The sequence below is a fragment of the Euphorbia lathyris genome, chromosome 5 (genome assembly GCF_963576675.1).
Source record: "Euphorbia lathyris chromosome 5, ddEupLath1.1, whole genome shotgun sequence".
Lineage (NCBI taxonomy): Eukaryota > Viridiplantae > Streptophyta > Magnoliopsida > Malpighiales > Euphorbiaceae > Euphorbia > Euphorbia lathyris.
Genome location: NC_088914.1, coordinates 81198642 through 81212927, shown reverse-complemented (window position 1 = coordinate 81212927; position 14286 = coordinate 81198642). Strand labels below are relative to the sequence as shown.

Here is a 14286-nt window from a genome sequence, read left to right as displayed (position 1 = left end):
CTATTACTTGGATTGGGAAGTCTCTTGAGTTTTTACTCAGTATGCTCAGCGCCCACATCAAAATCCCCGCTTCAAGTATGGCCGATGGCATGCAGGTCTTTAAGGGTGTCAAAGAAAGTACGAGTCAAATGCAACACTATTCCACCATCCTAACTCGTGTTGTTCAACAGGGGAAATTCTTTGTTCCTTCTCTTCAGCCTGGTGATGCTGGCAAAATGGGGGAGAAAGATAAGCCAGCTGACGGAACTCAACGTCAAACTCAGCAGAAGCCTCCTGGCTCAACCTCTGCTGTCCCGGGCAACCAAACTCAGTAACAAAGAACAGCCAAGCCCAAAGCCAAAACTAAACAAGTTCAAGCCAATATCAAGAAGTAGAACTAGAACTAGACTTAGCTTGAAACTTGTATTTTGTATCTGGTATGTTTTCTATGTTAAGCTGACTATCAATACATAAGCATCTTTACTACAAACTGTCTTTATTTATACTATGCTTAATTGTTGTGTTTATATGCTAATCTGTCTCATATAACTACTCATTGAACAACATTTAATTAATGCTTGTGAACTTAGAAATTGAACAAGTTAAAGTACTCAGCACACCTCAACTCTGAACTTAATCAAGTCTCAAAACTGAGTATAAGAAAAATGTTCCAAGTATTGACCTCTTCTGAAAACTGACCTTAGGCTCATTTCGATTAAATCTTAGAAGGTTTAGAATTGAACTAAGTCAGTGGATTCAAGCGTCAGTTTCACTCGATTAGATCTTAGAAGGTTTAGAGTTGAACTAAGACAGCGGATACAACCCTTACGGGGGAGCAATCTCAGAAGATTAGAGAAGGTCAACTATCATGGTGAGCTTAACACTGAGTTCCTCACTAAATACTTTTGCCAACATCAAAATGGGGGAGTTTGTTGAAACACCTCTCCACATGATTTTGATTTGACAAAATTATTTAAGTTAATCCTCTGATTAAACAATTAAATTTAAGTACTTTGATTTAATTGTACTAATGTGTTTGTTCAATGTTGAGTAAGTTGACTAACGAGAACAGGAACTGAGATTCCATAAAAAGAAAGACAGAACAAAGTCAGCATAAGCAACTCACACTGCAGAAGCTGAGTGGAATACAACTCAGCGTTGCAAAAGAAATGTCTTCTTCAGGAAAGCTTGAAGGCGAAGCCGCTAAGACAAGCTGAGTAATAATCAAGTCGCCGCTAAGTCAAGCTGAGCAATAATTAAGTCAACGTCAATGATCCTTCAACTTGGCAGACAAGGTCTGACACAAATCAGAAGTCTTGGAAATCCGTTTTAAGGACCTTTTCGAGACGCATGGATCATCTGACTTTTGGCAAGAAGACAAACCTGGCGCAAGAAGACGAATCTGGCAAACCTGGCTCCTGCTAAAATCAGAAGACAAGATTGGCCTACGGTTCTGGAAGCTGACCACGTGATGATGAAGAAGACCGTTTCTCCACAACGGCTATGTCGGATTTTCAAATCATTTGAAGCCAGAAGATTGCTATAAATAGGCCAAATCATCACTTAGATCATACAACATACAACAATATACAGATAGAAAGTGAAAATCTTCATGAAGTGAAAATCCAAAATAGAAGCTGTCTGAAAAGAAAAAGCAAGCTCTTACACCAAACTCCAATCATTGTGTAAAAGTCTAGAGTGAATTGTATTCATCTAAAGTGTTCTTCGTTTAAGTGAGAACAATTCTTGTATCAATTGTAAAGGTTAGAAGAGTGAAGCTCAGTACTCGGTTATAGTTCTCAGTGGTAGAGAAAATTTGAATACTCGGTTATAGTGTTCAGTGGTAGATAGGATTGAGTAGACGAATAGAGGACGATACTCTTGCATAATCAGTTGCTATTATAAACAGTTTGTGCTCTACCTTTAAAGAGCTCAGTAGTGGATTGAAAAAGCCCGGAGGGATTCTGGGGACTGGACGTAGGCGGAGAGGCTGAACTAGGATAAGTCTACTGAGTAATCTCTAACCCTTTCTCTTGATATATATTTGTATGTGTTGCTTGCTTAAAATTACTTAGTAAATAATCTGTACAAGCTGACGCTGAGTAATCTGAGTGCTGAGTTGGAAACTAACCTAAGTGTTACTTCCCAACTCACAACTGAAACAGCTCTAGTCAGTATCTGATTAAAGCTGTCTCACACCACACTCAGCCCTGCTGACCTAAAACTGAGTTAAATTATCAAACATTTAATTAAGTCAGCATTATTAAGCGAGAAAGTTATATTAGTTCCTAACCCCCCCCCATTGGAACTAATCCTATCATGTTACACGGGACCAACACACCAGAGATATACCACGCCATATGGCATGGGGTAGGATACGCCATCTTAAGACATGCACCAGAAGGAGTTGAATGGGAAGGCCCCTCCATCCATTCTCCTCCTACATACATCCGCCCTCACATCCCTTCTGAAATAGTCTTAAGGGAACTCAAGGGTTATTACCATTAATATCCTTAAAGATAGAAGCAGACGAACTTAAGAAGCAATCAATAGCCGTTAAGAAGCATTAATAGCTTGACTGTTCGAGTAGAGCATCATCAATGCTCAAAGGTCATGAAAAATCCATATAAATACCCCAATCTCGAGGTATTCTAAGTATGCTTACTAATTCCTAAAAGAGCTCTTGTCATTATTCTTATTATTTTCTAATACTATACTAATTTTGGCATCAGAGTGTTCTCCGCCGATCCCAACAACACCTCACAGGGAAGGATTTCGATCATGAATATTTTACACAAGTATCAAATATTATCTTTCATCAATTATATCCAAACGAATCTTGACTATAAAAAATCCAAGTCACATATACAGAGACGTTTGTTCACTTGCTCAGGTTGAATTAACTTAGATTATATAAGTTAAGCGAAATCTTCATTCCACATCTTAATCTATCACCTTGCAAGAGTTTAGAGTAATTCTTCCGCAAGAGGCCTATGATATACCCTTCATCCATCGAGAGTGATGAATTCTCAATCTATCATTAAACTAACTTGTAATTACTTCATGTGATACCCAATCACTATCCAAGGCACATCCTAATGAATCATGCTAGATAACAGTGTTAAAGCATTACACTAACATAATCCAGAATAACCTCGATTATTGTTTGAGTATGAGGATTAGTATACCTACTATCATAAATGAGTTAAAACAGGTGACATTAGACATATTTATCCATCTGATTACCTTATACTGGATCCCAATGCACATGAACTCATTCATACACATCCATCTAAGTGTTTTATATATCTACTTATATATAGCTTGTGAGATTATCTTCCTATTAAGAAACAAAAGACATTATTACATGCAAGTCTCAATAACATTATATCAGTCTTTTAATATAATGCTTGACTTCAGTTCTTTAAGTTTATTATCATTTAATTAGAAACATAAAGTATAATCTCACGGAATTTTATATGAACACTTTATGTTTATGAATATAAACAGAGGATTACTTTTATCTTATTAATTATGTGATGAAAGATAAAAAAAAATACCTTTTAATAGTTAACAATTATATTCAATGAATCAAATAATTCAAAATAAACAATTCATTTATTAATAAAAGCATCCTAGAACTATTGTCTTTAGGACATAACACTAATAACTTCTCAATCAATCGGTGCAAATACATTGATGAATTATTGACAAAGGCAAAAATGAGTACTTGCAAAGGTATCTCCACTTCTATGTGTAATAAAAAAAGTTTCAACTTAGTCTTAGAGATCTTTTTTCGGATCCTACTCTATTTGGCATCATGGATAGTCTTTAGTACTTATATAGACCTGACATCGTTTTTTCGGATCCTACATCTTATTTGTTGTAAACAAACTGGCTCAGTTCATGCATGCTCCAATAGTTACACATTGGCAAGGTGTCAAGCGAACCCTTCGCTACCTCCAACGCATTAAAACTTATGGCATCTTTCTTCACTAAAATTCTCCAGTTTTTCTTTATGATTTCACTGATGCAGATTGGACGGACAATCTTGATGACAGAAAATCTACTATTGGTTATGCTATTTATTTGGGTAAATCCCTAATTTCGTGAACATCTAAAAAGCAACGTTTCATTGCTCGTTCTTCTACGGGAGTATGTGAAATTGGTTGGCTTCAAATCATTCTTCAAGAACTCAGTGTTTCTCTATCTCGGTCTCCCCGGTTACTTTGTGACAATATTTCGACAACATATCTCACTATTAATCTTATTTTTCATCATCGCAGAAACACATTACGGTGCATTTCTAAACAATTGTTACAAGTTCAGTACATTTTTATATTAGATCAAGTTGCTGACATTTTGACCAAGTCTCGGAAACTTCGTTCCAAGTTGAGCATTTATGGCATCCCTACTCAACTTTTGGGACGGTGATAGAATTATAAATACGGACTATAATTGTAATTACTTAGAGTTTGGTCATTCTAAGGTTAATTCGCATGTATATATACTCTATGTTAATATCAATATACTAAGGGGGCGTTTGGTCCGGGATCTTTAGGAATGAGAATGGGAATGGAAGAGTTTCATTCCCTTTGTTCTTGTTTGTTTTTTTTTTAAAATAAAAACTCATTCCCTTTACCTATTTTAGATTATGAGTTTATCCCACTTTTGGTTAAGCCCATTACCCCAGGCCCTGTAGGGAATTTGATTCCCTTTACCTCATTCCTTTTCCTAAACATATTCAAACACATAAAGAAATTAATGCTTATTTATTTCCTTTCTTTTATTTTTATTTTCTTGATTCCGCTTGTAAATCAAACTCCGTCTAAGTTGCTCACATTTTACAATGTATTGGCTTTCCCAAAGAAATGTATGTCACTATAATACAAAAAAACCCATATACTCCCACTTTTAAATTAGTTGACAAAAAAAAAAGTTTGTGATCAAATCAAAATCTAATGTTTATTTTAAGTCAAATTGATCATATACAAAGTAAGTTCCAAGAGAATAAATTATATCCTATTTTTTTTTTTTAACTTTAGTATTTGAACCCAATAACCTAATTTAGTTAGGAAAAGCAATCAAGATTTAGTTGTTGAATATTTAGGTGATATAACAAAGAAGTTCAAATGGAGAAAAACTTCTATAAGAATGAAAAAAAAAACACATTTAGTGTCAATTGTTGACCCTTGTATAAACAAGTTAGCTAAATATACATATATAGTCAGTATATGTGACAGAAGCCATCAATATATTGGGACCCTTCACGAAATTGCTATGAACTTTCCTTTCCAGACCATCATCTACGTTAGCCTCCATTATTTTAATTTTTTCTCACTTGTGCAACTTCCTAGCAACATCTCAAAACTCTTTATCTTTAACAAAAAGCATCCTGTATCCTTCATCTTTTTTACTTTTACTCTGTCAACCATCAATTAATTATAATTTCACATGTTGAGACACTGCTTAATGTCAAGAATTAATAGTCATGTGTGGTAAATAACTGTTAGCGGTAAAACTTAGCTGATTGTTAATACTTGTTTTTTTTATTTATAAAATAGTAAATAAAAACATGGTAAATTTTTTTTTTGGGGTTAGATGGTAATAAAGATAAAAATGTTTTTCAAAAGAGATGGAGCAATAAACTAATTGAAAAAATCTCCTAAAACGAGGCTTTTCAAAATTAGCTTTTTAGGCAAAATAAGCTCTTTCAAATCTCTCTCCACCAAACACCACTATTAGATATTTAACTAGTCAAAATCTCAAAAATAGCTCAAACCTCTAATTTTACCACAAAAAACTCTTTACCGAACATAGCCAATATAAGATCTACGATTGAGTCTTAATTATAAGTTCGAGCTTTTAGTTCAATCGGTTCCGTGACTATTAATAGAATAGTTAGCTATCAGAGGTTGCTAAATCAAGTGGTAGAGGGTTTAAATTATAACAACTTTATTTATTAATAAAAAATCAACATATAACAACTTCATTTTAAAATTATAACAACTTTTTCTTATTTTACCCTTATTAACGACTTTAATATTAATTACATTTTTATCATTTTGAGTTTTTAATGTATAAAAATTATCAAATTTAATGAGTTGTACAAAAAATAGAATTATTAATAAAGATAGATAAATTGTATTATTATAGTTTATGTTTCATAAATTTAATACAATTCATTCATTTCCTTAATATTTATGATTTGCTCAAATGTGACAATTATTTTGAAATCAATAAAGTAATATATAAGTTCGGTTAGGATTGAAGAGCACTTGCTAATAGCTATTTCCAAAATTAAAAACAACTAATGATAATAAATGCGAAGAATTAAACCAAATATTTTCTAAAGGTCCTTTTGGTTCACTAATAAGGTTGTTAGAATTCGAACCCTCGATCATTTCTTATATCATGTTATGGAATCAATTGAACTAAAAATTTAATAGTTAAAGCTCAATAATAGTTTTTTTAAACTAATCTCTGACACCTGTTTACTATTTGATGTTGATTTTTTTTATACCATGTCAGTAGATATTAGTTGATTTTTTTTTTTTGTTAAAAATAGTTATTTTGGAATTTTATCAAACACTTTTTTATGTTCTCCTTTAAAGTAAAAAAGTATTTCCGAAAAATGAAACCAAACCGACATTAAATAACACAATACCCAACATAAATAAAAATAGATGAAATGTTTTTAACAGAATTTAATATTTATGCCGTTAACCACGCTTAATATACACAATCATTAAAAAAGAAAAAATGAATGTAATAATGATAAATTGAAAAATCAGAAAACACCTTGGTGCTTTTTTTTCTTTTCTCTTTAGTTCCTATTCTTTTTTTCTCTCTATTTAAGCTGAGCATTTGTTAGAATCTTTCAACATAGTATAGTACAACATATATTGTCTGAATCTTCCATAGATTATGGCAAAAGACAAAAGCCCTAAAGCTTCTTCCAACTGGTTTCTGAACAGAAATGTTAGCCTAAGTTTCAAGTGCACCCGATCCATCTCAACCTCATCATCATCCGCAGTAACTTCACCATCTCCAATTTCCAGCCCAAGAACACCCCCCAACAAGCCGTCCAGAGAGAGTGAACTCAAGGAGGTTTTTCGCCGTTTCGATGGGGACGGGGACGAGAAGATCTCGGCGATTGAGCTGAGATCATTCTTCGGGTCAATTGGGGAGTATTTATCACATGAAGATGCTGAATCAGTGATTGAAGAACTTGATTCAGATGGAGATAAATTGTTAGATTTTAGTGATTTTATGAAGCTGATGAAAAGGGAATTTAGGGCTGAATATGAGAAAGAAGAAGAAGAAGATTTAAGAAGAGCTTTTGAAATGTTTGAAATGGAGAAAGGATCAGGTTGTATTACACCTAAAGGTTTGCAGAGGATGTTTCATCGTTTAGGAGATGTGAAATCCTACGATGAATGTGTTGCTATGATCAATGTTTTTGATATTGATGGTAATGGTGTTCTTGACTTTCATGAATTTTATCAAATGATGGCTTAGGGTCCGTGTAGCCGCTGTTTGTTGTTGCGGTTGCTGTTTGTCGTTGGAAAAAGTTGCTTTAAAAAAACATGGATTCATTCTTTTCATAAAAAAAAAACTAGTTTTCATGTATAAAAGGTAAATAAAAGGTTTATAAAGTGAAATGTTAAATATGAGATGAAATGTTACGATAGGGGAATGTATATTATTAGAATGTTTTATATGATAAGATAAAATTGACGTTTCTAAATAATTTTGGGGTTCAAAAGTGAACACATGAATATGACTATGTATTTTTTTTTATGGGTGTGTATATATATGTGGAGATCAAATAAATTTCAAAATTTGTAATTTTTACACAAAAAGAATGAGAAAGTGTAATGTTATGTGTATTCCTCATAGAGAAGAGTAAAAATTTATATAGAAAGAGAATGAGAAAATTACACTACTTGAATGGAATATAAAGTGTTGTTTGGTTGTCAAACCATAACTTTACTCGAGTATACTCAGAGTAGTGATCTTGAATCCAAGTTCAGACAAGAGATTACGAATCCACGTAACTTCACAAACTGCCCGACACATTGCTTGATACTCACATTCTATATTAGAGTGAGATATAACATGTTGCTTCTTTCTCTTCTAAAAAACTAAATTTCCTCCACCAAAAACACAATAGACAGTAGTAGTTCTCCTATCAACCTTGGATCCTACCCGAACTACATTAGAGAAACATTTAAGCTCAGTGAACAAATTAAAAAATGAACAAATTAAAAAAAACATTAAATCTATGTATGACCATGATTTTTATGCAGTATTTCTTGTCGAGGAGTTTATTTTAAGTAACATAGGATATGCTCAAGCGCAGTCCACTGATCAATGGTATGAGAAGATATAAACTAGGTAACCACATTAACAAAATAAGCTATATCAAATCTAGTTATTATAAGATAGTTTAGTTTTCCAACCAAATGCATATATCTTTAAGAATCTTCAAATAACTCTACTTCTAATGGAAGATGCAAATTTAGAGTCATAGTCACGCTGTATAGATTAGCACATATTGTTAGAACTTTTGTTCAATGAATAAACTTGTAACAATTTAGATTAAAAGCTAGAGTTACATAAGTTATCTAGAAGTTATTGTATAGTTAAGTTACTAGTTGATTTGTGTACTTCATATGGCTACTTCGAGTTCATCATCATGAGCATTTTGGATGGAACAACTGTGGGATGGGAAACCCACGACCAGTCGTCGTTCTTAGAGACATTGTTCGAAATCCCGAACCTGATCTTATGTTTCTCTTCGAAAAAAAATGGACATTCTAGATTAGATGCCTTAAGAAGTTTGGGCTTTTATGGTTCTTTTAGTGTAGATTTTTTTTTCAAATTTGCGCAATGCGCTTACATTAAAGAAGAAAGAAAAATCCCCACCAGACCCGGATGTGATTCGAACCCATGACCTCCCAAGGTATAGGTAAGCTCTCAACCACTAGTGTAGATAATATTGGTAGAATTGGTGGGTAAGGCCTCCTATGGTGATCCAATATTAATGTTCAAATCCTAAAAAATGATCGTAATTTTATCGATGTTAGGATTCAGTATTTGTTGAAGAATAGTCGAGATTTATTGGGTTTTACGGGCCTCATGATCGCAATCTTAGACATGAGCCTTGGAATCTTCTTAAGACTCTTGCTAGAGACTCGAATCTTCCTTGGTATATTATGGGAAATTTCAATGATATTTTATCGGGTTCTGAGAACATGGGAAGTATTCAATATACCAATGGCTTCTAAATGGCTTTCAACAACCGGTTGGGGATAGTAACTTTGTTGACCCGTCTTTTGATTTTATTCTACGACGTCCGATCAAGAAGGACTCATTCAAATCTGATTGTCTAATCACATCAGCATGCATTTCGATCCGTGATTTACATCATCTTTTCTAGTAGATTTAATTTTATTCCAAAAATACCACTTAACCTAGAAAAAAATCGAATTTTACGTATTTGAGCATTTATACGCCTATTTATGCTTATTGGAATATAAACTTACCGAAATTGGAAATTACATACTCAATCCGACAAAACAGATGAAAGACAGAAATTCCGCATTTCTGCCACTATAGTCGATCGGCCACATGGTGTAACCGATCGGCCACCTGCTATAGAAATGTAGAATTCTTCTTTCTTATGGAAAACTACAGCAAACAAATACGAATTCAAAAAAGGTCAAAGGGAGTATTTTAAACCCTTCAGAGAGTTATCTTCGAAGATTTAATTCAGTTTTGCGAAGAGGTAGACTCACGAACGCAAACGAACAAAATTTGCAACCGAAACCCGAGTATAGTGACTGGAAATGGTGGATTTGAACCCGAATAAGATTGAAATGGCTTTAAATATTTGATTTGAACCAATTCTTGGCTTCTTAGAATGATTATAATGCTTGATTTGATGATTACCCGAAGAATCAGTGAGGAAAATCAAGGATTTCACTCACTTTCAGTGACTTTCACTTACTTTTAGAAGCTTTCTCCCTCTAGAAACTCTTCAAAGACCTTAGATTCACTCAATTCTGATATGTTAATCACTTTTAGAATGGTTAAGATCCTTGGATTTGGTGTTTTGGTTGAGAAAAGAGATGGATTCTTTACTTTCTCTGCCTAACTTCTCTCTCTAATTCTTTGTGTTTTTCTTTCTCTTCTCAAAAAGTTTTCCGCGTGAAAACTGGCCTTTTTTGTGTTTTATTCATGTCACAGTCGTTACTTTCAATTGCCCGAGTAGTGGGCATCAATATAGGAGATCATGGGGAAAAGTGTTGTAAACTGATGTAGTCGATTGGCTACGTGATGAGAATCAGATCCATGCCAAGAACGAGATTATATTTACGAATTTTAGTCCTTTATTCGACAATTCTATGAAGCGTGCGAAGTTCAAAATGAAATAATTTAATCCCTTTCAAGTTACACGAATATCAAATTGAAAACGGATCAATTAGAGTTAATTCATTTTGAATTTGGATTTTGAGGGAATTGAATTTGGATTTTAAGGAAATCTAATTAAGTTGGATAATAAGTTTTGAATGGTGGAAAATTATTGCAATTTAAAGAATTGCACAATTTTTCTTTGGTATGAAGCTACATGATGAATTATGAGGAAGACTTTTACTTTGACTTTCTACATAATAATTTTGACTTGCTTAGTTACTTTTTTTACCCTTATATTTATTATGTTTATTTTAGTTATGTAAGGGCAAAATATGTCCAACATAATTTAGTTTTAGTCTTTAAATATTTCCAATTTTCTAAGTTTGTAACAAGTGGGGTTTCAATAAAAAATATTACTCTTAAGAGTTTGTGAGTGGTTTCTCTTGTGTTCTTTGGGGCACTACTTTGAACAGTTCGGGATTAAATCCTTAATTGTTGGAGACTGGGATTGGGTCTTTACAACCTAGTTTTGTAAGGGTTCTTTTCTGTCCGACCCTGATTCGTTAGCTTTCCTAGGGATCAAATCTAGTTGTCGGGTTTTCGAGACACTATTCCTCGTGGGTTCGCATCAGTTTGGTATCAGAGCTGAGCGCTAACTTTTCAGGTTTTATCTATCAGTGTTTTCTTTTTTTCTGTTATTTTTTTTGTTTTTTTTTTGTCAAACATTAGAATTTGTAGTTTTGAAATCATTGGGTTTAGTTCATGTTTCCAATTAAAACTCATAAAATTGAAAAAAAAAAGTTCAAACAGTGTCTTTTAAGTTTTGTTTTATTTGTGATTTAAAAAAAATATCAACAAAAAAAACGAAGTGCAAAAAAACAAAAACAAATTGGCACAAAAAAAGGGTTGTGAACTTATAAAAAAAAATAGAAAATTCATAATTAAAAAAAAAAAAGTTGGATTAAGTTTCAGAAACTTATATTTTGAATTTTAGTTTCAATTTTGTTGAGTATTCATTTTGTGTCTTTTTCTTATCTAAACAAAAGAAAAAAAAATTTCCAATCGTCGACAATAGACTTTGGTTATCGAGTTGTCTATCCCCGTTCCGTTCATTGTTTAACGTCTTGCTTCTTAGGTTGTACGATTAAAATTTGGTTTTTGACTGTTGAGTTTTTAAAACTGAATTTGTTCTACTGAGTTCTTTAAAGAACACTGTAAGAGAAATCGAGCGGTAAAAGGCACAGAGTGGTGAGCATATAAGAGAGAATAGCCAAAAAAAAATTGAGCGAAACACCGAGTGAATCGTGAGTTTTTATTATTATTTGATCTATTTGAATTTCTTTTGCACAATAATATGGCAGACGATCAAGTTTTAACAATGTTGAACCGCTTGATGGAACGTATGGACCTCATGGAAGAAAATCAACGAGTTGTTCTAGAAGCAAACCAAGACAATGTAATGTATCATTATGATGATAGTGAAAGATCGACTAGAAATCAGGGTGACCATGATAGAGAAGAAATAGGTCTTGGGAATGTAAAATTCAAAATATCATCGTTTGGTGGAAGAGACGATCCCGAAGCTTATTTGAAGTGGGAGAAAAAAATGGAAATGATTTTCGGCTATAACAATTTTTCAGAAAAGAAGAAGGTACGAAAAGCTATTACAGGATTTTCAGATTATGCCTTAATCTGGTGGGATCAATTTGTGACAACTAGAGAGAGGTGTAGAGAGCCACCAATTGATTCTTGGAAAGAGCTAAAAGCCGTTATGAGAAAACGATTTGTTCCTAACCATTTCTATGTGGGTTTGTACAAACACATGCCGAGTCTAATGCAAGATTTCAATCGAGTCGAGAACTACTACAACAAACAAGACTTCATATCTCGATATGAGATTATTGGTAACAACGATAAATGTACATATGTAAGTGAAGAAATAAAGGGTGAAAAGACTGGAAAAGTTGTTGATGCGTCAGGCAGAGTGAAGGAAGAGTCTGAGAGCACTGCATGCAATGATGAGGATGATGCTCTTGAAATTGAAGAACTAACAAAGAAAGATGAAACGCCGCCGAATAAAAAAATTGAAACAAGATCTCAAGTTGAGAATGATGTAGACAAGGTTGAGATTCAATATGTATCTGCATCTGACCAATATTATGTTTCAGAGATACTGGTTGCAAGAGAAGATGAGGTGAAAATTGATGAACAACTGTGTGGAGTTGAAAAGACAAATTTTGTTAATTTCGTGGGTGTTGAAAAGATACGTGCTCATACTAACAAACTTGACATTTGTTTGTTTAGTGTTTTAGATTCTAAATTGCAGGTGTTCAAGTCTATCCACGAACAACATTGCGATTCGAGGACGAATCGTCTTGAAGAGAGGGGGAATGATGAGAATCAGATCCATGCCAAGAACGAGATTATATTTACGAATTTTAGTCCTTTATTCGACAATCCTATGAAGCGTGCGAAGTTCAAAATGAAATAATTTAATCCCTTTCGAGTTACACGAATATCAAATTGAAAACGGATCAATTAGAGTTAATTCATTTTGAATTTGGATTTTGAGGGAATTGAATTTGGATTTTAAGGAAATCTAATTAAGTTGGATAATAAGTTTTGAATGGTGGAAAATTATTGCAATTTAAAGAATTGCACAATTTTTCTTTGGTATGGGGCTACATGATGAATTATGAGGAAGACTTTTACTTTGACTTTTTACATAATAATTTTGACTTGCTTAGTTACTTTTTTACCCTTATGTTTATTTTAGTTATGTAAGGGCAAAATATGTCCAACATAATTTAGTTTTAGTCTTTAAATATTTCCAATTTTCTAAGTTTGTAACAAGTGGGGTTTCAATAAAAATATTACTCTTAAGAGTTTGTGAGTGGTTTCTCTTGCGTTCTTTGGGGCACTACTTTGAACAGTTCGGGATTAAATCCTTAATTGTTGGTGACTGGGATTGAGTCTTTACAACCTAGTTTTGTAAGGGTTCTTTTCTGTCCGACCCTGATTCGTTAGCTTTCCTAGGGATCAAATCTAGTTGTCGGGTTTTCGAGGCACTGTTCCTCGTGGGTTCGCATCACTACGTCTGTGGCCGATCGGCAACAACCTGGTTAGGGGGAAAATGCCCCTTTCCTAGACAAGGCTCTCGCAATTTTCAGGCCCGAAAACACCCTTTTCGAATTCCGATTTCGATGATTCTTATACCGTTGGATTCGTCTTGACGAGATGGACATTTTCTGTTTGAATGTCCATGACTAAAAATGGCCCGACTTAAGGTTATCGCTTTAACATCATCCCGGTTTCCATTCGGAAGGCTTCTAGTTGTCATAACTTCTTTGTTTGACCTTCGAATTGAGCCCGAAAACGTGCATAATGACTCTCTTGAGGGACAGAATACAGTAAGACCTCTTGAAACTTGATTTGGTTAAGGAGTCTATGTTCTAATGAATAAACAGTTGATTTTGGCTCTAAAGTTCATAAAGGAGATTTGAGTTTCAGTCCGCGATTCCGCACGATGCGATGTGGATCCCAACTACAACATACTGAGCACAGGTAATTATAATTTCATCATTAGGGTCGGAAAAGCCCGTGCTCACAGTGGCACACCCTCCAATCATTCTACGTTACTCATTTTTAACAATTCTCTTCAAAACATCCTCTACCAAAAATCATCTCTAGTGGTTAATCACTATCAACATTATTCAATGGGTCTCACACGTTATATAATATTTTATTTTTTTTTATTTTTAATTAATAAATTTATTTTCTAATAATAATAAAATTGATAATAAATTAATATTAATTGAATAAAAATTATCTATATTTATTTTTGGCTCAATTTTGAGTTTTTCTTAGTTTCATAATATTTTTTAT

At 33.4% G+C, this 14286-nt stretch overlaps 1 protein-coding gene across 1 annotated transcript; it reads left to right on the top strand.

The window, feature by feature from the left end:
- Positions 1–6805: 6805 nt before the first annotated feature.
- On the top strand, positions 6806–7655 carry LOC136228703 (probable calcium-binding protein CML41). The gene has a single exon (XM_066017155.1). The coding sequence runs from the start codon at positions 6907–6909 to the stop codon at positions 7498–7500; it is 594 nt and encodes a 197-aa protein (XP_065873227.1). The 5' UTR covers positions 6806–6906; the 3' UTR covers positions 7501–7655.
- Positions 7656–14286: the final 6631 nt, after the last annotated feature.